At 53.9% G+C, this 25,759-nt stretch overlaps 2 protein-coding genes across 2 annotated transcripts in view; both read right to left on the bottom strand.

Annotated features, from left to right (window-relative positions):
- The window catches only part of LOC132814156 (histone deacetylase 4-like), a 74,510-nt gene that overhangs the window by 33,647 nt on the left and 15,104 nt on the right, over nucleotides 1-25,759 (bottom strand). The window lies entirely within an intron of this gene.
- LOC132814155 (salivary glue protein Sgs-3-like) lies at nucleotides 1,209-24,076 on the bottom strand (the record flags this gene model as incomplete). The annotated part of the gene is made up of 6 exons (XM_060823398.1): nucleotides 1,209-1,304; nucleotides 3,445-3,455; nucleotides 3,847-3,923; nucleotides 15,024-15,126; nucleotides 17,868-17,928; nucleotides 24,014-24,076. Coding segments are annotated over 6 exons (411 nt in total), but the record flags the coding sequence as incomplete, so codon positions are not given.

Here is a 25,759-nt window from a genome sequence, read left to right as displayed (position 1 = left end):
TGAGATGGGTTGGGTTGAGTTGGGTTGGTTGAATTGGGTTGCATTGAGATGTGTTGGGTCGAGGTGGATTGAGTTGGGTTGGGTTGAGGTGGGTTGGGTTGAGTTGACTTATGTTGAGTTGGGTTGGGTTGAGTTGGGTTGGGTTGAGTGGGTTGGGTTGTGTTGTGTTGGGTTGAGTTGGGATGGGCTGAGGGGAGTTGGATTGATTTGACTTATGTTGAGTTGGGTTGGGTTGAGTTGGGTTGGGTTGAGGTGGTTTGGGTTGAAGTGTGTTGGGTTGAGTTGTATGGTGGTAGGTTGGGTTGAGTTGGATTGGTTTGAGGTGGGTTGGTTTGAGGTGGGTTGGGTTGAGTTGGGATGGGCTGAGGTGGGTTGGGTTGTGTTGGGTTGGGTTGAGGTGGGTTGAGTTGAGTTGGGTTGGGTTGAGTTGGGTTGGATTGAAGTAGGTTGGGTTAAGGTGGGTTGGTTGAGTTGGGTTGGTTGAGATGGGATGGGTTGAGGTGGGTTGGGTGGAGGTGTGTTGGGTTGAGTTGGGTTGGGTTGAGATGGGTTGGGTTGAGATGGGTTGGGTCGAGTTAGTTTTGGTTGAGGTGGGTTAGGTTGAGGTGGGTTGGGTTGAGTTGGGTTGGGCTGAGGTGGGTTGTGTAGAGAGGGATGGGTTGAGGTGGGTTGGGTTGAGTTGGGTTGGGTTGAGGTGGGTTGGGTTGAGGTGGGTTGGGTTGAGTTGGGTTGGGTTGTGTTGGGTTGGGTGAGGTGGGTTAAGTTGAGTTGGGTTGGGTTTAGTTGGGTTGGTGTGCGGTGAGTTGGGTTAATTTGGGTTGGGTTGGGTTGGGTTAAGGTGGGTTGGGTTGACGTGGGTTGGGTTGAGGTAGGTTGGTTGAGTTAGGTTTGGTTGAGGTGGGTTAGATTGAGGTGGGTTGGGTTGAGGTGTGCTGGGTTGAGCTGTGTTGGGTTGAGGGAGGTTGGGTTCAGGTGGGTTGGGTGGATGTGAGATGGGTTGAGCTGGGTTGGGTTGAGTTGGGATGGGCTGAGGTAGGTTGGGTAGTGTTGGGTTGGGTTGTGTTGGTTTGGTTGAGGTGGGTTTGGCTGAGATGGGTTGGTTTGAGTTTGGTTGGTTTAGTTGGGTTGTGTTGAGGTGGGTTGGGTTGAGGTGAATTGAGTTGGGTTGGGTTGGGTTGAGTTGGGTTGTGTTGAGGTGGGTGGGGTGGAGGTGGGTTGGGTTGAGGTGGGTTGGGTTGAGGTGGGTTGGGTTGAGGTAGGTTGGGTTGAGGTGGGTTGGGTTGAGATGACTTGGGTTGAGTTGACTTATGTTGAGTTGGGTTGGGTTGGGTTGAGGTGGTTTGGGTTGATGTGTGTTGGGTTGAGTTGTATGGTTGTGGGTTGGGTTGAGTTGGATTGGTTTGAGGTGGGTTGGGTTGAGGTGGGTTGGGTGGAGTTGGGATGGGCTGATGGGTGTTGGATTGTGTTGGTTTGGGTTGAGGTGGGTTGGGTTGAGTTGGATTTAGTTGTGTTGGGTGGAGTGAGTTGGGTGGAGGTTGATTGGATGAGTTGGGAAGGGCTGAGGTGGGTTAAGTTATGTTGGGGTGAGGTGAGTTGCGTTAATTTGGATGGGTTAAGACGGGATGGGTTGAGGGAGGATGGGTTGAGGTGGGTTGAGTTGAGGTAGGTTGGGTTGAGTTGGGTTGTGTTGAGTTGGTTGGGTTGAGTTGGGTTGGAATGAGGTGGGTTGGGTTCAGGTGGGTTGGGTTGAGGTGGGTTGAGTTGGGATGGGTTGGGATGGGTTGGGTTGAGTTGGGTTTGATTGAGTTGGTTTGGGATGAGGTGAGTTGGGTCGAGTTGGGATGGGCTGGGATGAGCTGCGTTGGGTTGAGGTGGGTTGGGTTGATGTGTGTTGGATTGATCTGTGTTGGGTTGAGATAGGTTGGGTTGAGGTGGGTTGCGTTGAGTTGGATTGGGTTGAATTGGGTTGGGTTGTGGTGTGTTGGGTTGCGTTTGTGTTGGTTTGAGATGGGTTGGGTTGAGTTGTGTTGGGTTGAGTTAGGTTGGTCTGAAGTGGGTTAGGTTGAGTTGGGTAAGTTGCGATGGGTTCGGTTGAGGTGGGTTGGTTTGAGATGGGTTAGGTTGAGTTGGGTTGATTGAGTTGGGTTGGGTTGAGGTGGGATGGGTTGAGGTGGGTTGAGTTGGATTGGGTTGGGTTGAGTTGGGTTGGGTTGGGTTGAGGTGGGTTGGGTTGAGCTGGGTTGGGTTGAAGTGGGTTGGGTTGAGGTGGGTTGGTTGAGTTGGGTTGGTTGAGATGGGATGGGTTGAGTTGGGCTGGGTGGAGGTGTGTTGGGTTGAGCTGTGTTGCGTTGGGTTCAGGTGGGTTGCATTGATTTGGGTTGGGTTGAGGTGGGTTGGGTTGAGGTGGGTTGGGTTGAGGTGGGTTGGGTGGAGGTGTGTTGGGTTAAGCTGTGTTGGGTTGAGGGAGGTTGGGTTCAGGTGGGTTGCGTTCAGTTGGGTTGAGTTGGAGTGGGTTGGGTAGAGGAGGGTTGGGTTGAGATGGGTTGGGTTGAATTGGGTTGGTTGAATTGGGTTGGTTGAATTGGGTTGGGTTGAGATGGGTTGGGTTGAGTTGGGTTGGGTTGAGTTGGGTTGGGTTGAGGTGGGTGGGGTTGAGGTGGGTGGGGTGGAGGTGGGTTGTGTTGAGGTGGGTTGGGTTGAGATGACTTGGGTGGAGGTGGGTTTGGTTGGGTTGAGGTGGGTTGTGTTAGGGATGGTTTGAGGTGAGTTGGGTTGAGTTGGATTGGGTTGAGTTGGGTTGGGTTGAGATGGGCTGGTTTGAGGTGGGTTGAGTTGGGCTGGTTTGGGTTGGGTTGTGGTGGGTTGGGTTGAGGTGGGTTGGGTTGAATTGGGTTGGGTTGGGTTGGGTTGAGGTGGGTGGGGTGGAGGTGGGTTGGGTTGAGGTGGGTTGGGTTGAGATGACTTGGGTGGACGTGGGTTGGGTTGAGTTGGGTTGGGTTGAGGTGGGTTGGGTTGAGTTAGGGATCGTTGAGGTGGGTTGGGTTGAGATGGGTTGGATTGAAGCATGTTGCGTTGAGTTGGGTTGGGTTGAGGTGGGTTGGGTGGAGTTGAGTTGGGTTGAGTTGGGTTGGGTTGAGTTGGGTTGGGTTGAGTTGGGTTGGGTTTAGTTGGGTTTGGTGGAGTTGGGTTGGGTGCGGTCAGTTGGGTTGAGTTGGGTTGGTTAGAGGTGGGTTGGGTTGAGGTGGGTTGGGTTGAGTTGGTTGAGATGGGATGGGTTGAGGTGGGCTAAGTGGAGGTGTGATGGGTTGAGCTCTGTTGGGTTGAGGTAAGTTGGGTTGGGTTGAGTTGGGTTGGGTGGAGGTGTGTTGGGTTGAGCTGTGTTGGGTTGAGGTAGGTTGAGTTCAGGTGAGTTGCGTTGAGTTGGGTTGGATTGAGGTGGGTTGCGTTGAGGTGGGCTGGGTTGAGATGGGTTGGGTTGAGTTGGGTTGGTTGAGTTGGGTTGTGTTGAGGTGTCTTGGGTCAAGGTGGATTGAGTTGGTTTGGGTTGCGTTGAGGTGGATTGGGTTGAGTTGACTTGGGTTGAGTTGGGCTGGGTTGAGTTGAGTTGGGTTGAGGTCGTTTGGGTTGAGTTAGGTTGGGTTGAGGTGGGGTAGGTGGCGGTGGGTTGGGTTGAGGTGTGTTGGGTTGGGTTGAGGTGGGTTGGGTTGAGGTGAGATGGGTTGAGTTGGGTTGGGTTGAGGTAGGTTGGGCTGAGGTGGGTTAGGTTGAATTGGGTAGGTTGCAATGGGCTATGTTGAGGTGGGTTGGTTAGAGATGGGTTGGGTTGAGTTGGGTGAGTTGAGTTACATTGGGTTGAGGTGGGTTGGGTTGAGATGGTCTGGTTTGAGGTGGGTTGAGTTGGGATGGGTTGGGTTGAGTTGGGTTGGGTTGAGTTGGGATGGGTTGGGTTGAGTTGGGTTGGGTTGAGTTGGGTTGGTTCAGAAGGGTTGGGTTGAGTTTTGTTGGGTTGAATTAGGTTGGGTTGCAGTGGGTTAGGTGGAGGTGGGTTGGGTTGAGGTGTGTTGGGTTGGGTTGAGGTGGGTTGGGTTCAGTTGAGATGGGTTGAGTTGGGTTGGGTTGAGGTAGGTTGGGCTGAGGTGGGTTAGGTTGAGTTGGGTTGGTTAGAGATGGGTTGGGTTGAGTTGGGTTGGGTTGGGTTGAGTTGGGTTGGGTTGAGGTGGGTTGAGGTGGTTTGTGTTGAGCTGGGTTGGGTTGAGATGGGTTGGTTTGGGTTGGGTTGGGTGGAGGTGTGTTGGTTTGAGCTGTGTTGGGTTGTGGTAGGTTGGGTAGGGTTCTGGTGGGTTGGGTTGAGTTGGGTTGGGTTGAGGTGGGTTGGGTTGAGTTGGGTTGGGTGGAGGTGTGTTGGGTTGAGCTGTGTTGGGTTGAGGTAGTTTGGGTTCAGGTGGGTTGGGTTGAGGTGAGATGGGTTGAGTTGGGTTGGGTTGATTGGGATGGGCTGAGGTGGGTTGGGTTGTGTTGGGTTGGATTGAGGTGGGTTGCATTGAGATTGGTTGGGTTGAGTTGGGTTGGTTGAGTTGGGTTGTGTTGAGGTGGATTGAGTTGGGTTGGTTTGGGTTGAGTTGGGTTGGGTTGAGGTGAGTGGGGTGCAGGTGTGTTGGGTTGAGGTGGGTTGGGTTGAGATGACTTGAGTGGAGGTGGGTTGGGTTGAGTTGGGTTGGGTCGAGTTAGGTTTGGTTGAGGTGGGTTAGGTTGAGTTGAGTTGGGTTGAGTTGCGTTGGGTTGAGGTGGGTTGGGTTGAGTTGGGTTGGATTGAGGTGGGTTGGGTTGAGGTGGGTTGTGTTGAGAGGGATAGGTTGAGGTGGGTTGGGTTGAGTTGGGTTGGGTTGGGTTTAGGTGGGTTGGGTTGAGTTGGGTTGGGTTTAGTTGGGATTGGTGGAGTTGGGTTGGGGTGCAGTGAGTTAGGTCAATTTGGGTTGGGTTGGGTTGGGTTAAGGTGGGTTGGGTTGACGTGGGATGGGTTGAGGTAGGTTGGTTGAGATAGGTTTGGTTGAGGTGGGTTAGATTGAGGTGGGTTGGGTTGAGGTGTGCTGGGTTGAGCTGTGTTGGATTGAGGGAGGTTGGGTTCAGGTGGGTTGGGTTGAGTTGGGATGGGCTGAGGTAGGTTGGGTAGGTTTGGTTGAGGTGGGTTGGGCTGAGATGGGTTGGTTTGAGTTTGGTTGGTGTAGTTGGGTTGTGTTGAGGTGGATTGAGTTGGGTTGGGTTGGGTTGAGTTGGGTTGGGTTGAGGTGGGTTGTGTTGAGGTGGGTTGGTTGAGTTGGGTTGGATTGAGGTGGGTTGGATTGAGGTGGGTTGGGTGGAGGTGTGTTGGGTTGAGCTGTGTTGGGTTGAGGGAGGTTGGGTTCAGGTGGGTTGGGTTCAGTTGGGTTGAGTTGGAGTGGGTTGGGTAGAGGTGGGTTGGGTTGAGATGGGTTGGGTTGAGGTGGGTTGGATTGAGTTAGATTGGGTTGAGGTGGGTTAGGTTGAGGTGGGTTGGATTGAGGCGTGTTGGGTTGAGTTGGGTTGGGTTGTGATGGGCTGGTTTGAGGTGGGTTGAGTTGGGCTGGTTTGGGTTGAGTTGGGTTGGGTTGAGGTGGGTTGGGTTGAAGTGGGTTGGGTTGAGGTGGGTTGGGTTTGAGGTCGATTGGGTTGGTTTCAAGTGGGTTGGGTTGAGTTGGGTTGGGTAGAGGTGGGTTGGGTTGTGTTGGGTTGGGTTGAGGTGGGTTGCATTGAGATGGGTTGGGTTGAGTTGGGTTGTGTTGAGGTGGGCTGGGTTGAGGTGGATTGAGTTGGGTTGGGTTGGGTTAAGTTGGGTTGGGTTGAGGTGGGTGGGGTGGAGGTGGGTTGGGTTGAGGTGGGTTGGGTTGAGATGACTTGAGTGGAGGTGGGTTGGGTTGAGTTGGGTTGGGTTGAGGTGGGTTGGGTGGAGGTGTGTTGGGTTGAGGGAGGTTGGGTTCAGGTGGGTTGGGTTCAGTTGGGTTGAGTTGGAGTGGGTTGGGTAGAGGTGGGTTGGGTTGAGATGGGTTGGGTTGAGATGACTTGGGTGGAGGTGGGTTTGCTTGAGTTGGGTTGTGTTGAGGTGGGTTGGGTTGAGGTGGATTGAGTTGGGTTGGGTTGAGTTGAGTTGGGTTGGGTTGAGGTGGGTGGGGTGGAGGTGGGTTGGGTTGAGTTGGGTTGGCTTGAGATGGGTTGGGTCGAGTTAGCCTTGGTTGAGGTGGGTTACGTTGAGGTGGGTTGGGCTGAGGTGGGTTGGGTTGTGGTGAGTTTTGTTGAGTTGGGTTGGGCTGAGGTGGGTTGTGTTGAGAGGGTTGGGTTGAGGTGGGTTGGGTTGAGTTGGGTTGGGTTGGGTTGAGTTGGGTTGGGTTGAGGTGGGTTGGGTTCAGTTGAGTTGGGTTGGGTTTAGTTGGGTTTGGTGGAGTTAGGTTGGGGTGCGGTGAGTTGGGTTAATTTGGGTTGGGTTGGGTTGGGTTAAGGTGGGTTGGGTTGACGTGGGTTGGGTTGAGGTAGGTTGGTTGAGTTAGGTTTGGTTGAGGTGGGTTAGATTGAGGTGGGTTGGGTTGAGCTGTGTTGGGTTGAGGGAGGTTGGGTTCAGGTGGGTTGGGTTGAGGTGAGATGGGTTGAGCTGGGTTGGGATGAGTTGGGATGGGCTGAGGTCGGTTGGGTAGTGTTGGGTTGGGTTGGGTTGTGTTGGGTTGGGTTGAGGTGGGTTGGGCTGAGATGGGTTGGTTTGAGTTTGGTTGGTTTAGTTGGGTTGTGTTGAGGTGGGTTGGGTTGAGGTGGATTGAGTTGGGTTGGGTTGGGTTGAGTTGGGTTGTGTTGAGGTGGGTGGGGTGGAGGTGGGTTGGGCTGAGTGGGTTGGGTGGAGGTGGGTTGGGTTGAGTTGGATTTAGTTGTGTAGGGTGGAGGTGAGTTGGGTTGAGGTTGATTGGATGAGTTGGGATGGGCTGAGGTGGGTTAAGTTATGTTGGGGTGAGGTGAGTTGCGTTGAGTTGGATGGGTTAAGACGGGATGGGTTGAGGTAGGAGGGGTTGAGGTGGGTTGAGTTGAGGTGGGTTGGGTGAATTGGGTTGGGTTGAGGTGGGTTGGGTTGAGATGGGCTGGTTTGAGGTGGGTTGAGTTGGGCTGGTTTGGGTTGAGTTGGGTTGGGTTGAGGTGGGTTGGGTTGAGGTCGGTTGGGTTGAGTTGGGTTGGGTTGAGGTGGGTTGGGTTGAGATGGGTTGCGATGAGTTGGGTTGGGTGAATTGGGTTGGGTTGAGTTGGGTTGGTTGAGATGGGTTGGGTTGAGTTGGGTTGGGTTGGGTTGAGGTGGGTTGGGTTTAGTTGGGTTTGGTGGAGTTGGGTTGGGGTGCAGTCATTTGGGTTGAGGTGGGTTGGGATGAGGTGGGTTGGGTTGAGGTGGGTTGGTTGAGGTGGGTTGGGATGAGGTGGGTTGGGTTGAGGTGGGTTGGTTGAGGTGGGTTGGGTTGAGGTGGGTTGGGTTGGGTTCAGGTGGGTTGTGTTGAGTTAGGTTGGGTTAAGGTGGGTTGTGTTGGGTTGAGCTGTGTTGGGTTGAGGGAGGTTGGGTTCAGGTGGGTTGCATTGATTTGGGTTGGGTTGAGCTGGGTTGGGGTGAATTGGGTTGGGTTGAGGTGTGTTGTGTTGAGAGGGATGGGTTGAGGTGGGTTGGGTTGATTTGGGTTGGGTTGATTTGGGTTGGGTGAGGTGGGTTGGGTTGAGTTGGGTTGGGTTGAGGTGGGCTAAGTGGAGGTGTGATGGGTTGAGCTCTGTTGTGTTGAGGTAAGTTGGGTTGGGTTGAGTTGGGTTGGGTGAAGGTGTGTTGGGTTGAGCTGTGTTGGGTTGAGGTAGGTTGGGTTCAGGTGAGTTGCGTTGAGTTGGGTTGGATTGAGGTGGGTTGCGTTGAGGTGGGTTGGGTTCAGTTGAGTTGGGTTGGGTTTAGTTGGGTTTGGTGGAGTTAGGTTGGGGTGCGGTGAGTTGGGTTAATTTGGGTTGGGTTGGGTTGGGTTAAGGTGGGTTGGGTTGACGTGGGTTGGGTTGAGGTAGGTTGGTTGAGTTAGGTTTGGTTGAGGTGGGTTAGATTGAGGTGGGTTGGGTTGAGCTGTGTTGGGTTGAGGGAGGTTGGGTTCAGGTGGGTTGGGTTGAGGTGAGATGGGTTGAGCTGGGTTGGGATGAGTTGGGATGGGCTGAGGTCGGTTGGGTAGTGTTGGGTTGGGTTGGGTTGTGTTGGGTTGGGTTGAGGTGGGTTGGGCTGAGATGGGTTGGTTTGAGTTTGGTTGGTTTAGTTGGGTTGTGTTGAGGTGGGTTGGGTTGAGGTGGATTGAGTTGGGTTGGGTTGGGTTGAGTTGGGTTGTGTTGAGGTGGGTGGGGTGGAGGTGGGTTGGGCTGAGTGGGTTGGGTGGAGGTGGGTTGGGTTGAGTTGGATTTAGTTGTGTAGGGTGGAGGTGAGTTGGGTTGAGGTTGATTGGATGAGTTGGGATGGGCTGAGGTGGGTTAAGTTATGTTGGGGTGAGGTGAGTTGCGTTGAGTTGGATGGGTTAAGACGGGATGGGTTGAGGTAGGAGGGGTTGAGGTGGGTTGAGTTGAGGTGGGTTGGGTGAATTGGGTTGGGTTGAGGTGGGTTGGGTTGAGATGGGCTGGTTTGAGGTGGGTTGAGTTGGGCTGGTTTGGGTTGAGTTGGGTTGGGTTGAGGTGGGTTGGGTTGAGGTCGGTTGGGTTGAGTTGGGTTGGGTTGAGGTGGGTTGGGTTGAGATGGGTTGCGATGAGTTGGGTTGGGTGAATTGGGTTGGGTTGAGTTGGGTTGGTTGAGATGGGTTGGGTTGAGTTGGGTTGGGTTGGGTTGAGGTGGGTGGGGTGGATGTCGGTTGGGTTGAGGTGGGTTAGGTTGAGATGAGTTAGGTTGAGATGACTTGGGTGGAGGTGGGTTGGGTTGTGTTGGGTTGGGTTGAGGTGGGTTGGGTTGAGTTAGGTTGGGTTGAGGTGGGTTAGGTTGAGGTGGGTTGGATTGAGGCATGTTGGGTTGAGTTGGGTTGGGTTGAGGTGGGTTGGGTTTAGTTGGGTTTGGTGGAGTTGGGTTGGGGTGCAGTCATTTGGGTTGAGGTGGGTTGGGATGAGGTGGGTTGGGTTGAGGTGGGTTGGTTGAGGTGGGTTGGGATGAGGTGGGTTGGGTTGAGGTGGGTTGGTTGAGGTGGGTTGGGTTGAGGTGGGTTGGGTTGGGTTCAGGTGGGTTGTGTTGAGTTAGGTTGGGTTAAGGTGGGTTGTGTTGGGTTGAGCTGTGTTGGGTTGAGGGAGGTTGGGTTCAGGTGGGTTGCATTGATTTGGGTTGGGTTGAGCTGGGTTGGGGTGAATTGGGTTGGGTTGAGGTGTGTTGTGTTGAGAGGGATGGGTTGAGGTGGGTTGGGTTGATTTGGGTTGGGTTGATTTGGGTTGGGTGAGGTGGGTTGGGTTGAGTTGGGTTGGGTTGAGGTGGGCTAAGTGGAGGTGTGATGGGTTGAGCTCTGTTGTGTTGAGGTAAGTTGGGTTGGGTTGAGTTGGGTTGGGTGAAGGTGTGTTGGGTTGAGCTGTGTTGGGTTGAGGTAGGTTGGGTTCAGGTGAGTTGCGTTGAGTTGGGTTGGATTGAGGTGGGTTGCGTTGAGGTGGGCTTGGTTGAGATGGGTTGGGTTGAGGTGTGTTGGGTCAAGGTGGATTGAGTTGGGTTGGGTTGCGTTGAGGTGGGTTGGGTTAAGTTGACTTGGGTTGAGTTGGGCTTGGTTGAGTTGAGTTGGGTTGAGTTACGTTGGGTTGAGGTGGGTTAGGTGGAGGTGGGTTGGGTTGAGGTGTGTTGGGTTGGGTTCAGGTGGGTTGGGTTGAGATGAGATGGGTTGAGTTGGGTTGGGTTGAGGTAGTTTGGGCTGAGGTGGGTTAGGTTGAGTTGGGTAGGTTGCGATGGGTTGGGCTGAGGTGGGTTGGTTAGAGATGGGTTGGGTTGAGTTGGTTGGGTTGAGTTGGGTTGGGTTGAGGTGGGTTGGGTTGGGTTGAGGTGGGTTGCATTGAATTGGGTTGGGTTGAGTTGGGTTGGTTGAGATGGGTTGCGTTGAGTTTTGTTGGTTTGAGTTAGGTTGGGTTGCGGTGGGTTAGGTGGAGGTGGGTTGGGTTGAGGTGTGTTGGGTTGGGTTGAGGTGGGTTGGTTAGAGATGGGTTGGGTTGAGGTGTATTGGGTTGGGTTGAGGTGGGTTGGGTTGAGGTGAGATGGGTTGAGTTGGGTTGGGTTGAGGTGGGTTGGGTTGAGGTGGGTTGGGTTGGGTTGAGGTGGGTTGGGTTGAGGTGTGTTGGGTTGACATGTGTTGAGTTGAGGGAGGTTGGGTTCAGGTGGGTTAGGTTGAGGTGGGTTGGATTGAGGCATGTTGGGTTGAGTTGGGTTGGGTTGAGGTGGGTTGGGTTGAGGTGGGTGGGGTGGAGGTGGGTTGGGTTGTGTTGAGGTGGGTTGGGTTGAGGTGAGATGGGTTGAGTTGGGTTGGGTTGAGGTAGGTTGGGCTGAGGTGGGTTAGGTTGAGTTGGTAGGTTGCAATGGGTTGGGTTGAGGTGGCTTGGTTAGAGATGGGTTGGGTTGAGTTGGGTTGGTTGAGTTGAGTTGGGTTGAGGTGGGTTGGGTTGAGATGGGCTGGTTTGAGGTGGGTTGAGTTGGATTGGGTTGGGTTGAGTTGGATTGGGTTGGGTTGAGTTGGAGTAGGTTGAGGTGTGTTGGGTTGAGGTGGGTTGGGTTGGGTTCAGGTGGTTTGTGTTGAGTTAGGTTGGGTTAAGGTGGGTTGTGTTGGGTTGAGGGAGGTTGGGTTCAGGTGGGTTGCATTGATTTGGGTTGGGTTGAGCTGGGTTGGGGTGAATTGGGTTGGGTTGAGGTGTGTTGTGTTGAGAGGGATGGGTTGAGGTGGGTTGGGTTGATTTGGGTTGGGTTGATTTGGGTTGGGTGAGGTGGGTTGGGTTGAGTTGGGTTGGGTTGAGGTGGGTTTGGTGGAGTTGGGTTGGGGTGCAGTGAGTTGGGTTAATTTGGGTTGGGTTGGGTTGAGGTGGGTTGGGTTGACGTGGGTTGGGTTGAGGTAGGTTGGGTTGAGTGGGGTTGGGTTGAGGTGGGTTGTGTTGAGTTGGATTTAGTTGTGTTGGGTGGAGGTGAGTTGGGTTGAGGTTGGTTGGATGAGTTCGGATGGGCTGAGGTGGGTTAAATTGAGTCAGGTTGGGGTGAGATGAGTTACGTTGAGTTGGATGGGTTAAGACGGGATCGATTGAGGTAGGATGGGTTGAGGTGGGTTGAGTTGAGGTGGGTTGGATTGAGTTGGGTTGGGTTGAGTTGAGTTGGGTTGGGTTGAGGTGGGTCGGTTGAGGTTGGTTGGTTTGAGGTGGATTGGTTGTGTTGGGTTAGTTGAGATGGGATGGGTTGAGGTGGGCTGGGTGGAGGTGTGATGGGTTGAGCTGTGTTGGGTTGAGGTAAGTTGGGTTGTGTTCAGGTGGGTTAGGTTGAGTTGGGTTGTGTTGAGTTGTTTGGGTTGAGTTGGGTTGGATTGAGGTGGGTTGTGTTCAGGTGGGCTGGGTTGAGGTAGGTTGAGTTGGAATGGGTTGGGTTGAGTTGGGTTTGATTGAGGTGTGTTGGATTGATCTGTGTTGGGTTGAGGTAGGTTGGGTTCAGGTGGGTTGCGTTGAGTTGGGTTGGGTTGAATTGGGTTGGGTTGTGGTGTGTTGGGTTGCGTTTGTGTTGGTTTGAGATGGGTTGGGTTGAGTTGGGTTGGGTTGAGTTCGGTTGGTCTGAGGTGGGTTAGGTTGAGTTGGGTAGGTTGCGATGGGTTCGGTTGAGGTGGGTTGGTTTGAGATGGGTTGGGTTGATTTGGGTTGGTTTGAGGTGGGTTGAGTTGAGGTGGGTTGGGTTGAGTTGGGTTGGGTTGGGTTGAGTTGGGGTAGGTGGAAGTGTGTTGGGTTGAGCTGTGTTGGGTTGGGTTCAGGTGGGTTGCGTTGAGTTGGGTTGGGTTGAGGTGGGTTGGGTGGAGGTGAGTTGGGTGGAGGTGTGTTGGGTGGAGGTGTGTTGGGTTGAGCTGTGTTGAGTTGAGGGAGGTTGGGTTGAGGTGGGTTGGGTTGAGTTGGGTTGAGTAGGAGTGGGTTGGGTTGAGGTGGGTTGGGTTGAGATGGGTTGGGTTGAGGTGGGTGGGGTGGAGGTGGGTTGGGTTGTGTTGAGGTGGGTTGGGTTGAGGTGAGATGGGTTGAGTTGGGTTGGGTTGAGGTAGGTTGGGCTGAGGTAGGTTAGGTTGAGTTGGTAGGTTGCGATGGGTTGGGTTGAGGTGGGTTGGTTAGAGATGGGTTGGGTTGAGTTGGGTTGGTTGAGTTGAGTTGGGTTGAGGTGGGTTGGGTTGAGATGGGCTGGTTTGAGGTAGGTTGAGTTGGATTGGGTTGGTTGAGTTGGATTGGGTTGGGTTGAGTTGGGGTAGGCTGAGGTGTGTTGGGTTGAGGTGGGTTGGGTTGGGTTCAGGTGGGTTGCGTTGAGTTGGGTTGGGTTGAGGTGTGTTGGGTTGAGCTGTGTTGGGTTGAGGTAGGTTGAGTTCAGGTGAGTTGCGTTGAGTTGGGTTGGATTGAGGTGGGTTGCGTTGAGGTGGGCTGGGTTGAGATGGGTTGGGTTGAGTTGGGTTGGTTGAGTTGGGTTGTGTTGAGGTGTCTTGGGTCAAGGTGGATTGAGTTGGGTTGGGTTGCGTTGAGGTGGATTGGGTTGAGTTGACTTGGGTTGAGTTGGGCTGGGTTGAGTTGAGTTGGGTTGAGGTCGTTTGGGTTGAGTTAGGTTGGGTTGAGGTGGGTTAGGTGGCGGTGGGTTGGGTTGAGGTGTGTTGGGTTGGGTTGAGGTGGGTTGGGTTGAGGTGAGATGGGTTGAGTTGGGTTGGGTTGAGGTAGGTTGGGCTGAGGTGGGTTAGGTTGAATTGGGTAGGTTGCAATGGGCTATGTTGAGGTGGGTTGGTTAGAGATGGGTTGGGTTGAGTTGGGTGAGTTGAGTTACATTGGGTTGAGGTGGGTTGGGTTGAGATGGTCTGGTTTGAGGTGGGTTGAGTTGGGATGGGTTGGGTTGAGTTGGGTTGGGTTGAGTTGGGATGGGTTGGGTTGAGTTGGGTTGGGTTGAGTTGTGTTGGTTCAGAAGGGTTGGGTTGAGTTTTGTTGGGTTGAATTAGGTTGGGTTGCAGTGGGTTAGGTGGAGGTGGGTTGGGTTGAGGTGTGTTGGGTTGGGTTGAGGTGGGTTGGGTTCAGTTGAGATGGGTTGAGTTGGGTTGGGTTGAGGTAGGTTGGGCTGAGGTGGGTTAGGTTGAGTTGGGTTGGTTAGAGATGGGTTGGGTTGAGTTGGGTTGGGTTGGGTTGAGTTGGGTTGGGTTGAGGTGGGTTGAGGTGGTTTGTGTTGAGCTGGGTTGGGTTGAGATGGGTTGGTTTGGGTTGGGTTGGGTGGAGGTGTGTTGGTTTGAGCTGTGTTGGGTTGTGGTAGGTTGGGTAGGGTTCTGGTGGGTTGGGTTGAGTTGGGTTGGGTTGAGGTGGGTTGGGTTGAGTTGGGTTGGGTGGAGGTGTGTTGGGTTGAGCTGTGTTGGGTTGAGGTAGTTTGGGTTCAGGTGGGTTGGGTTGAGGTGAGATGGGTTGAGTTGGGTTGGGTTGATTGGGATGGGCTGAGGTGGGTTGGGTTGTGTTGGGTTGGATTGAGGTGGGTTGCATTGAGATTGGTTGGGTTGAGTTGGGTTGGTTGAGTTGGGTTGTGTTGAGGTGGATTGAGTTGGGTTGGTTTGGGTTGAGTTGGGTTGGGTTGAGGTGAGTGGGGTGCAGGTGTGTTGGGTTGAGGTGGGTTGGGTTGAGATGACTTGAGTGGAGGTGGGTTGGGTTGAGTTGGGTTGGGTCGAGTTAGGTTTGGTTGAGGTGGGTTAGGTTGAGTTGAGTTGGGTTGAGTTGCGTTGGGTTGAGGTGGGTTGGGTTGAGTTGGGTTGGATTGAGGTGGGTTGGGTTGAGGTGGGTTGTGTTGAGAGGGATAGGTTGAGGTGGGTTGGGTTGAGTTGGGTTGCGTTGGGTTTAGGTGGGTTGGGTTGAGTTGGGTTGGGTTTAGTTGGGTTTGGTGGAGTTGGGTTGGGGTGCAGTGAGTTAGGTCAATTTGGGTTGGGTTGGGTTGGGTTAAGGTGGGTTGGGTTGACGTGGGATGGGTTGAGGTAGGTTGGTTGAGATAGGTTTGGTTGAGGTGGGTTAAATTGAGGTGGGTTGGGTTGAGGTGTGCTGGGTTGAGCTGTGTTGGATTGAGGGAGGTTGGGTTCAGGTGGGTTGGGTTGAGGTGAGATGGGTTGAGCTGGGTTGGGTTGAGTTGGGATGGGCTGAGGTAGGTTGGGTAGGTTTGGTTGAGGTGGGTTGGGCTGAGATGGGTTGGTTTGAGTTTGGTTGGTGTAGTTGGGTTGTGTTGAGGTGGATTGAGTTGGGTTGGGTTGGGTTGAGTTGGGTTGGGTTGAGGTGGGTTGTGTTGAGGTGGGTTGGTTGAGTTGGGTTGGATTGAGGTGGGTTGGATTGAGGTGGGTTGGGTGGAGGTGTGTTGGGTTGAGCTGTGTTGGGTTGAGGGAGGTTGGGTTCAGGTGGGTTGGGTTCAGTTGGGTTGAGTTGGAGTGGGTTGGGTAGAGGTGGGTTGGGTTGAGATGGGTTGGGTTGAGGTGGGTTGGATTGAGTTAGATTGGGTTGAGGTGGGTTAGGTTGAGGTGGGTTGGATTGAGGCGTGTTGGGTTGAGTTGGGTTGGGTTGTGATGGGCTGGTTTGAGGTGGGTTGAGTTGGGCTGGTTTGGGTTGAGTTGGGTTGGGTTGAGGTGGGTTGGGTTGAAGTGGGTTGGGTTGAGGTGGGTTGGGTTTGAGGTCGATTGGGTTGGTTTCAAGTGGGTTGGGTTGGGTTGGGTTGGGTAGAGGTGGGTTGGGTTGTGTTGGGTTGGGTTGAGGTGGGTTGCATTGAGATGGGTTGGGTTGAGTTGGGTTGTGTTGAGGTGGGCTGGGTTGAGGTGGATTGAGTTGGGTTGGGTTGGGTTAAGTTGGGTTGGGTTGAGGTGGGTGGGGTGGAGGTGGGTTGGGTTGAGGTGGGTTGGGTTGAGATGACTTGAGTGGAGGTGGGTTGGGTTGAGTTGGGTTGGGTTGAGGTGGGTTGGGTGGAGGTGTGTTGGGTTGAGGGAGGTTGGGTTCAGGTGGGTTGGGTTCAGTTGGGTTGAGTTGGAGTGGGTTGGGTAGAGGTGGGTTGGGTTGAGATGGGTTGGGTTGAGATGACTTGGGTGGAGGTGGGTTTGGTTGAGTTGGGTTGTGTTGAGGTGGGTTGGGTTGAGGTGGATTGAGTTGGGTTGGGTTGAGTTGAGTTGGGTTGGGTTGAGGTGGGTGGGGTGGAGGTGGGTTGGGTTGAGTTGGGTTGGCTTGAGATGGGTTGGGTCGAGTTAGCCTTGGTTGAGGTGGGTTACGTTGAGGTGGGTTGGGCTGAGGTGGGTTGGGTTGTGGTGAGTTTTGTTGAGTTGGGTTGGGCTGAGGTGGGTTGTGTTGAGAGGGTTGGGTTGAGGTGGGTTGGGTTGAGTTGGGTTGGGTTGGGTTGAGTTGGGTTGGGTTGAGGTGGGTTGGGTTCAGTTGAGTTGGGTTGGGTTTAGTTGGGTTTGGTGGAGTTAGGTTGGGGTGCGGTGAGTTGGGTTAATTTGGGTTGGGTTGGGTTGGGTTAAGGTGGGTTGGGTTGACGTGGGTTGGGTTGAGGTAGGTTGGTTGAGTTAGGTTTGGTTGAGGTGGGTTAGATTGAGGTGGGTTGGGTTGAGCTGTGTTGGGTTGAGGGAGGTTGGGTTCAGGTGGGTTGGGTTGAGGTGAGATGGGTTGAGCTGGGTTGGGATGAGTTGGGATGGGCTGAGGTCGGTTGGGTAGTGTTGGGTTGGGTTGGGTTGTGTTGGGTTGGGTTGAGGTGGGTTGGGCTGAGATGGGTTGGTTTGAGTTTGGTTGGTTTAGTTGGGTTGTGTTGAGGTGGGTTGGGTTGAGGTGGATTGAGTTGGGTTGGGTTGGGTTGAGTTGGGTTGTGTTGAGGTGGGTGGGGTGGAGGTGGGTTGGGCTGAGTGGGTTGGGTGGAGGTGGGTTGGGTTGAGTTGGATTTAGTTGTGTAGGGTGGAGGTGAGTTGGGTTGAGGTTGATTGGATGAGTTGGGATGGGCTGAGGTGGGTTAAGTTATGTTGGGGTGAGGTGAGTTGCGTTGAGTTGGATGGGTTAAGACGGGATGGGTTGAGGTAGGAGGGGTTGAGGTGGGTTGAGTTGAGGTGGGTTGGGTGAATTGGGTTGGGTTGAGGTGGGTTGGGTTGAGATGGGCTGGTTTGAGGTGGGTTGAGTTGGGCTGGTTTGGGTTGAGTTGGGTTGGGTTGAGGTGGGTTGGGTTGAGGTCGGTTGGGTTGAGTTGGGTTGGGTTGAGGTGGGTTGGGTTGAGATGGGTTGCGATGAGTTGGGTTGGGTGAATTGGGTTGGGTTGAGTTGGGTTGGTTGAGATGGGTTGGGTTGAGTTGGGTTGGGTTGGGTTGAGGTGGGTGGGGTGGATGTCGGTTGGGTTGAGGTGGGTTAGGTTGAGATGAGTTAGGTTGAGATGACTTGGGTGGAGGTGGGTTGGGTTGTGTTGGGTTGGGTTGAGGTGGGTTGGGTTGAGTTAGGTTGGGTTGAGGTGGGTTAGGTTGAGGTGGGTTGGATTGAGGCATGTTGGGTTGAGTTGGGTTGGGTTGAGGTGGGTTGGGTTTAGTTGGGTTTGGTGGAGTTGGGTTGGGGTGCAGTCATTTGGGTTGAGGTGGGTTGGGATGAGGTGGGTTGGGTTGAGGTGGGTTGGTTGAGGTGGGTTGGGATGAGGTGGGTTGGGTTGAGGTGGGTTGGTTGAGGTGGGTTGGGTTGAGGTGGGTTGGTTGAGGTGGGTTGGTTAGAGGTGGGTTGGGTTGAGTTGGGCTAAATGGAGGTGTGATGGGTTGAGCTCTGTTGTGTTGAGGTAAGTTGGGTTGGGTTGAGTTGGGTTGGGTGAAGGTGTGTTGGGTTGAGCTGTGTTGGGTTGAGGTAGGTTGGGTTCAGGTGAGTTGCGTTGAGTTGGGTTGGATTGAGGTGGGTTGCGTTGAGGTGGGCTTGGTTGAGATGGGTTGGGTTGAGGTGTGTTGGGTCAAGGTGGATTGAGTTGGGTTGGGTTGCGTTGAGGTGGGTTGGGTTAAGTTGACTTGGGTTGAGTTGGGCTTGGTTGAGTTGAGTTGGGTTGAGTTACGTTGGGTTGAGGTGGGTTAGGTGGAGGTGGGTTGGGTTGAGGTGTGTTGGGTTGGGTTCAGGTGGGTTGGGTTGAGATGAGATGGGTTGAGTTGGGTTGGGTTGAGGTAGTTTGGGCTGAGGTGGGTTAGGTTGAGTTGGGTAGGTTGCGATGGGTTGGGCTGAGGTGGGTTGGTTAGAGATGGGTTGGGTTGAGTTGGTTGGGTTGAGTTGGGTTGGGTTGAGGTGGGTTGGGTTGGGTTGAGGTGGGTTGCATTGAATTGGGTTGGGTTGAGTTGGGTTGGGTTGAGGTGGGTTGGGTGGAGGTGTGTTGGGTTGAGGGAGGTTGGGTTCAGGTGGGTTGGGTTCAGTTGGGTTGAGTTGGAGTGGGTTGGGTAGAGGTGGGTTGGGTTGAGATGGGTTGGGTTGAGATGACTTGGGTGGAGGTGGGTTTGGTTGAGTTGGGTTGTGTTGAGGTGGGTTGGGTTGAGGTGGATTGAGTTGGGTTGGGTTGAGTTGAGTTGGGTTGGGTTGAGGTGGGTGGGGTGGAGGTGGGTTGGGTTGAGTTGGGTTGGCTTGAGATGGGTTGGGTCGAGTTAGCCTTGGTTGAGGTGGGTTACGTTGAGGTGGGTTGGGCTGAGGTGGGTTGGGTTGTGGTGAGTTTTGTTGAGTTGGGTTGGGCTGAGGTGGGTTGTGTTGAGAGGGTTGGGTTGAGGTGGGTTGGGTTGAGTTGGGTTGGGTTGGGTTGAGTTGGGTTGGGTTGAGGTGGGTTGGGTTCAGTTGAGTTGGGTTGGGTTTAGTTGGGTTTGGTGGAGTTAGGTTGGGGTGCGGTGAGTTGGGTTAATTTGGGTTGGGTTGGGTTGGGTTAAGGTGGGTTGGGTTGACGTGGGTTGGGTTGAGGTAGGTTGGTTGAGTTAGGTTTGGTTGAGGTGGGTTAGATTGAGGTGGGTTGGGTTGAGCTGTGTTGGGTTGAGGGAGGTTGGGTTCAGGTGGGTTGGGTTGAGGTGAGATGGGTTGAGCTGGGTTGGGATGAGTTGGGATGGGCTGAGGTCGGTTGGGTTGTGTTGGGTTGGGTTGGGTTGTGTTGGGTTGGGTTGAGGTGGGTTGGGCTGAGATGGGTTGGTTTGAGTTTGGTTGGTTTAGTTGGGTTGTGTTGAGGTGGGTTGGGTTGAGGTGGATTGAGTTGGGTTGGGTTGGGTTGAGTTGGGTTGTGTTGAGGTGGGTGGGGTGGAGGTGGGTTGGGCTGAGTGGGTTGGGTGGAGGTGGGTTGGGTTGAGTTGGATTTAGTTGTGTAGGGTGGAGGTGAGTTGGGTTGAGGTTGATTGGATGAGTTGGGATGGGCTGAGGTGGGTTAAGTTATGTTGGGGTGAGGTGAGTTGCGTTGAGTTGGATGGGTTAAGACGGGATGGGTTGAGGTAGGAGGGGTTGAGGTGGGTTGAGTTGAGGTGGGTTGGGTGAATTGGGTTGGGTTGAGGTGGGTTGGGTTGAGATGGGCTGGTTTGAGGTGGGTTGAGTTGGGCTGGTTTGGGTTGAGTTGGGTTGGGTTGAGGTGGGTTGGGTTGAGGTCGGTTGGGTTGAGTTGGGTTGGGTTGAGGTGGGTTGGGTTGAGATGGGTTGCGATGAGTTGGGTTGGGTGAATTGGGTTGGGTTGAGTTGGGTTGGTTGAGATGGGTTGGGTTGAGTTGGGTTGGGTTGGGTTGAGGTGGGTGGGGTGGATGTCGGTTGGGTTGAGGTGGGTTAGGTTGAGATGAGTTAGGTTGAGATGACTTGGGTGGAGGTGGGTTGGGTTGTGTTGGGTTGGGTTGAGGTGGGTTGGGTTGAGTTAGGTTGGTTTGAGGTGGGTTAGGTTGAGGTGGGTTGGATTGAGGCATGTTGGGTTGAGTTGGGTTGGGTTGAGGTGGGTTGGGTTTAGTTGGGTTTGGTGGAGTTGGGTTGGGGTGCAGTCATTTGGGTTGAGGTGGGTTGGGATGAGGTGGGTTGGGTTGAGGTGGGTTGGTTGAGGTGGGTTGGGATGAGGTGGGTTAGGTGGAGGTGGGTTGGGTTGAGGTGTGTTGGGTTAGGTTGAGTTGGGTAGGTTGCGATGGGTTGGGCTGAGGTGGGTTGGTTAGAGATGGGTTGGGTTGAGTTGGTTGGGTTGAGTTGGGTTGGGTTGAGGTGGGTTGGGTTGGGTTGAGGTGGGTTGCATTGAATTGGGTTGGGTTGAGTTGGGTTGGTTGAGATGGGTTGCGTTGAGTTTTGTTGGTTTGAGTTAGGTTGGGTTGCGGTGGGTTAGGTGGAGGTGGGTTGGGTTGAGGTGTGTTGGGTTGGGTTGAGGTGGGTTGGTTAGAGATGGGTTGGGTTGAGGTGTATTGGGTTGGGTTGAGGTGGGTTGGGTTGAGGTGAGATGGGTTGAGTTGGGTTGGGTTGAGGTGGGTTGGGTTGAGGTGGGTTGGGTTGGGTTGAGGTGGGTTGGGTTGAGGTGTGTTGGGTTGACATGTGTTGAGTTGAGGGAGGTTGGGTTCAGGTGGGTTAGGTTGAGGTGGGTTGGATTGAGGCATGTTGGGTTGAGTTGGGTTGGGTTGAGGTGGGTTGGGTTGAGGTGGGTGGGGTGGAGGTGGGTTGGGTTGTGTTGAGGTGGGTTGGGTTGAGGTGAGATGGGTTGAGTTGGGTTGGGTTGAGGTAGGTTGGGCTGAGGTGGGTTAGGTTGAGTTGGTAGGTTGCAATGGGTTGGGTTGAGGTGGCTTGGTTAGAGATGGGTTGGGTTGAGTTGGGTTGGTTGAGTTGAGTTGGGTTGAGGTGGGTTGGGTTGAGATGGGCTGGTTTGAGGTGGGTTGAGTTGGATTGGGTTGGGTTGAGTTGGATTGGGTTGGGTTGAGTTGGGGTAGGTTGAGGTGTGTTGGGTTGAGGTGGGTTGGGTTGGGTTCAGGTGGGTTGTGTTGAGTTAGGTTGGGTTAAGGTGGGTTGTGTTGGGTTGAGCTGTGTTGGGTTGAGGGAGGTTGGGTTCAGGTGGGTTGCATTGATTTGGGTTGGGTTGAGCTGGGTTGGGGTGAATTGGGTTGGGTTGAGGTGTGTTGTGTTGAGAGGGATGGGTTGAGGTGGGTTGGGTTGATTTGGGTTGGGTTGATTTGGGTTGGGTGAGGTGGGTTGGGTTGAGTTGGGTTGGGTTGAGGTGGGTTTGGTGGAGTTGGGTTGGGGTGCAGTGAGTTGGGTTAATTTGGGTTGGGTTGGGTTGAGGTGGGTTGGGTTGACGTGGGTTGGGTTGAGGTAGGTTGGGTTGAGTGGGGTTGGGTTGAGGTGGGTTGTGTTGAGTTGGATTTAGTTGTGTTGGGTGGAGGTGAGTTGGGTTGAGGTTGGTTGGATGAGTTCGGATGGGCTGAGGTGGGTTAAATTGAGTCAGGTTGGGGTGAGATGAGTTACGTTGAGTTGGATGGGTTAAGACGGGATCGATTGAGGTAGGATGGGTTGAGGTGGGTTGAGTTGAGGTGGGTTGGATTGAGTTGGGTTGGGTTGAGTTGAGTTGGGTTGGGTTGAGGTGGGTCGGTTGAGGTTGGTTGGTTTGAGGTGGATTGGTTGTGTTGGGTTAGTTGAGATGGGATGGGTTGAGGTGGGCTGGGTGGAGGTGTGATGGGTTGAGCTGTGTTGGGTTGAGGTAAGTTGGGTTGTGTTCAGGTGGGTTAGGTTGAGTTGGGTTGTGTTGAGTTGTTTGGGTTGAGTTGGGTTGGATTGAGGTGGGTTGTGTTCAGGTGGGCTGGGTTGAGGTAGGTTGAGTTGGAATGGGTTGGGTTGAGTTGGGTTTGATTGAGGTGTGTTGGATTGATCTGTGTTGGGTTGAGGTAGGTTGGGTTCAGGTGGGTTGCGTTGAGTTGGGTTGGGTTGAATTGGGTTGGGTTGTGGTGTGTTGGGTTGCGTTTGTGTTGGTTTGAGATGGGTTGGGTTGAGTTGGGTTGGGTTGAGTTCGGTTGGTCTGAGGTGGGTTAGGTTGAGTTGGGTAGGTTGCGATGGGTTCGGTTGAGGTGGGTTGGTTTGAGATGGGTTGGGTTGATTTGGGTTGGTTTGAGGTGGGTTGAGTTGAGGTGGGTTGGGTTGAGTTGGGTTGGGTTGGGTTGAGTTGGGGTAGGTGGAAGTGTGTTGGGTTGAGCTGTGTTGGGTTGGGTTCAGGTGGGTTGCGTTGAGTTGGGTTGGGTTGAGGTGGGTTGGGTGGAGGTGAGTTGGGTGGAGGTGTGTTGGGTGGAGGTGTGTTGGGTTGAGCTGTGTTGAGTTGAGGGAGGTTGGGTTGAGGTGGGTTGGGTTGAGTTGGGTTGAGTAGGAGTGGGTTGGGTTGAGGTGGGTTGGGTTGAGATGGGTTGGGTTGAGGTGGGTGGGGTGGAGGTGGGTTGGGTTGTGTTGAGGTGGGTTGGGTTGAGGTGAGATGGGTTGAGTTGGGTTGGGTTGAGGTAGGTTGGGCTGAGGTAGGTTAGGTTGAGTTGGTAGGTTGCGATGGGTTGGGTTGAGGTGGGTTGGTTAGAGATGGGTTGGGTTGAGTTGGGTTGGTTGGGTTGAGTTGGGTTGGTTGAGTTGAGTTGGGTTGAGGTGGGTTGGGTTGAGGTGGGTTGGGTTGAGGTAGGTTGAGTTGGATTGGGTTGGTTGAGTTGGATTGGGTTGGGTTGAGTTGGGGTAGGCTGAGGTGTGTTGGGTTGAGGTGGGTTGGGTTGGGTTCAGGTGGGTTGCGTTGAGTTGGGTTGGGTTGAGGTGGGTTGGGTTGAGCTGTGTTGGGTTGAGGGAGGTTGGGTTCAGGTGGGTTGCATTGATTTGGGTTGGGTTGAGCTGGGTTGGGGTGAATTGGGTTGGGTTGAGGTGTGTTGGCTTGAGGTGGGTTGGGTTGCGTTTGCGTTGGTTTGAGATGGGTTGGGTTGAGTTGGGTTGGGTTGATGTAGGTTGGGCTGAAGTGGGTTAGGTTGAGTTGGGTAGGTTGCGATGGGTTGGGTTGAAGTGGGTTGGGTTGAGATGGGATAGGTTGAGGTGGGTTGGGTGGAGGTGTGTTGGGTTGAGCTGTGTTGGGTTGAGATCGATTAGGTTGGGTTGAGTTGGGTTGGGTTGGGTTGAGTTGGGTTAGGTTGAGGTGGGTGGGGTTGAGGTGGGCTGGGTGTAGATGTGATGGGTTGAGCTGTGTTGGTTTGAGGTAAGTTGGGTTGGGTTCAGGTGGGTTGGGTTGAGTTGGGCTTAGTTGAGTTGGGTTGGGTTGAGTTGGGTTGGGTTAGGTTGAGCTGGGTGGGGTTGAGGTGGGTTGGGTTGAGGTGGGTTGGGTTGAGGTGGGTTGGGTTGACATGACTTGGGTGGAGGTGGGTTGGGTTGAGTTGGGTTGGGTTGAGGTGGGTTGGGTTGATTTGGGTTGGGTTGAATTGGGTTGGGTTGAAGTGGGTTACATTGAGTTGGGTTGGGTTGAGTTGGGTTGGGTTTAGTTGGGTTGCGGTGCAGTGAATTGGGTTGATTTGGGTTGGGTTGGGTTGAGTTTGGTTGGTTGAGGTTGGTTGGTTTGAGGTGGATTGGGTTGATTTGGGTTGGTTTGAGGTGGGTTGAGTTGGGTTGGGTTGGGTTGAGTTGGGCTGGGTGGAGGTGTGTTGGGTTGAGCTGTGTTGGGTTGGGTTCAGGTGGGTTGTGTTGAGTTGGGTTCAGTTGAGTTGGGTTGGGTTGAGTTGGGTTGGGTGGAGGTGTGTTTGGTTGACCTGTGTTGGGTTGAGGTAGGTTGGGTTCAGGTGGGTTGCGTTGAGTTGGGTTAGGTTGTGGTGGGTTGGTTGAGGTGGGTTGGGTTGAGGCGTGTTGGGTTGGGTTGGGTTGGGTTGAGGTGTGTTGGGTTGAGTTGAGGTGGGTTGGGTTGAGGTGTATTGGGTTGAGTTGAGTTGGGTTGAGTTGGGTTGAGGTGGGTTGGGTTGAGGTGGGTTGTGTTGGGAGTGATGGGTTGAGGTGGGTTGGGTTGTGGTGGGTTGGTTGAAGTGGCTTGGGTTGAGGTGGATTGGTTGAGTTGGGTTAGTTGAGATGGGATGGGTTGAGTTGGGCTGGGTGGAGATGTGATGGGTTGAGCTGTGTTGGTTTGAGGTAAGTTGGGTTGGGTTCAGGTGGGTTGCGTTGAGTTGGGTTAGGTTGTGGTGGGTTGGTTGAGGTGGGTTGGGTTGAGGCGTGTTGGGTTGAGTTGGGTTGGGTTGAGGTGTGTTGGGTTGAGTTGAGTTGGGTTGAGTTAGGTTGGGTTGAGTTGGGTTGGGTTGAGGTGTGTTGGGTTGTGTTGAGTTGGGTTGAGGTGTGTTGGGTTGAGGTGGGTTGGGTTGAGTTGAGTTGGGTTGAGTTAGGTTGGGTTGAGTTGGGTTGGGCTGAGGTGGGTTGGGTTGAGTTGAGGTGGGTTGGGTTGAGGTGTATTGGGTTGAGTTGAGTTGGGTTGAGTTGGGTTGAGGTGGGTTGGGTTGAGGTGGGTTGGGTTGAGTTGAGTTGGGTTGAGTTAGGTTGGGTTGAGTTGGGTTGGGTTGAGGTGGGTTGGGTTGAGTTGAGGTGGGTTGGGTTGAGGTGTATTGGGTTGAGTTGAGTTGGGTTGAGTTGGGTTGAGGTGGGTTGGGTTGAGGTGGGTTGTGTTGGGAGTGATGGGTTGAGGTGGGTTGGGTTGTGGTGGGTTGGTTTAAGTGGGTTGGGTTGAGGTGGATTGCTTGAGTTGGGTTAGTTGAGATGGGATGGGTTGAGGTGGGCTGGGTGGAGGTGTGATGGGTTGAGCTGTGTTGGGTTGAGGGAGGTTGGGTTGCGTTGAGGTGGGTTGGGTTGAGGTGGGTTGGGTTGAGGTGGGTTGGGTTGAGGTGGGTTGGGTTGAGTTGAGTTGGGTTGGGTTGAGTTGGGTTGAGTTGATTTGGGTTGTGTTGGGAGGGATAGGTTGAGGTGGGTTGGGTAGGGTTGGGTTGGGTTGGGTTGAAGTGGGTTACATGGAGATGGGTTGGGTTTAGTTGGGTTTGGTGGAGTTGGGATGGGGTGTGGTAAGTTGGGTTGATTTGGGTTGGGTTGGGTTGAGGTGGGTTGGGTTGAGTTGGGTTGGGTTGAGGTGGGTTGGGTTGAGTGGGATGGGTTGAGGCATTTGGGTGGAGATGGGTTGGATTGAGGTGGGTTGGGTTGAGGTGGGTTGTGCTGATGTGGGTTGAGTTGGGTTGGGTTGTGTTGAGTTGGGTTTGATTGAGTTGGATTGGGTTGACGTGAGTTGGGTTGAGTTGGGTTGGGTTGAGGAGGGTTGGTTTGAGTTGGGTTGGGTTGAGGTGGCTTGGGTTGAGTTGAGTTGGGTTGAGTTGCGGTGTGTTGGGTTGAGGTAGGTTGGGTTGAGGAGTGTTGTGTTGAGTTGGGTTGGTTGTGTTGAGTTGGTCTGAGGTGGCTTGGGTGGAGGCGGGTTGGGTTGAGTTGGGTTGAGTTGAGGTGGGTTCGTTTGAGTTGGATTGGGTTCGGGTGGGTTGGGTTGAGTTGGGTTGGGTTGATTTGTTGAGTTGTGTTGGGTTCAGGTGAACTGGGTTGAGGTAGGTTGGGTTGAGTTGGGTTGGTTGAGGTGGGTTGGGCTGAAGTGGTTGGGTTGGGGTGGGTTGAGTTGGGTAGGATTGAGGTGGGTTGGATTGAGGTGGGTTGGGGTGAGGTGGGTTGGGTTGACTTAGGTTGGGTTGATGTGAGTTGGGTAGAGGTGGGTTGGGTTGGGTTGAGCTGTGTTCGGTTGTGTTTGGTTAGTTTGATCTGGGTTGGGCTGTGGTGAGTAGGGTTGGGGTGGGTTGGGTTGAGTTGGGTTGGTTTGAGGTGGGTTGAGTTGAGTTGGGTTGGGTTGAGGTGGTTTGGGTTGAGTTGGGTTGTGGTGGGTTGTGTTGAGTTGGGTTGAGGTGGGTTTGGTCGGGTTGAGGTTGTTTGGGTTGTGGTGGTTTGGGTGAGGTGGGTTGAGTTGAGTTGGGTTGGGTTGAGGTGGGTTGGGTTGAGTTCGGTTGGGTTTTGGTGGGTTGAGGTGGGTTGGGTTGAGGTGAGTTAGATTGAGGTGGGTTGGGTTGGGATGAGTTGTGTTGGGTTGTGTTTGGTTAGTTTGAGCTGGGTTGGGCTGAGCTGAGTAGGGTTGGGGTGGGTTGGGTTGAGGTGTGTTGGGTTGAGGTGGGTTGGATTGAGGTGGTTTGGGTTGAGTTGGGTTGCGGTGGGTTGCGTTGAGTTGGGTTGAGGTGGGTTGGTTTTGTGGTGGTTTGGGTTGTGGTGGGTTGGATTGGGGTGGGCTGGGTTGAGGTGAGTTAAGTTGAGTTGGATTGGTCTGATGTGGGTTGGATTGAGTTGGGTTAGTTGAGTTGGGTTGGGTTGAGGTGGGTTGGGTTGGGTTGAGTTGTGTTTGGTTAGTTTGAGCTGGGTTGGGCTGAGGTGAGTTGGGTTGGGGTGGGTTGGGTTGAGGTGTGTTGGGTTGAAGTGGGTTGGATTGAGGTGGGCTGGGTTGAGTTGTGTTGGGTTGTGTTTGGTTAGTTTGAGCTGGGTTGGGCTGAGGTGTGTTGGGTTGAAGTGGGTTGGATTGAGGTGGGCTGGG

The sequence above is a fragment of the Hemiscyllium ocellatum genome, unplaced genomic scaffold, assembly GCF_020745735.1.
Source record: "Hemiscyllium ocellatum isolate sHemOce1 unplaced genomic scaffold, sHemOce1.pat.X.cur. scaffold_697_pat_ctg1, whole genome shotgun sequence".
Taxonomy (NCBI): Eukaryota; Metazoa; Chordata; class Chondrichthyes; order Orectolobiformes; family Hemiscylliidae; genus Hemiscyllium; species Hemiscyllium ocellatum.
This window is presented reverse-complemented; position numbering and strand designations above follow the sequence as displayed.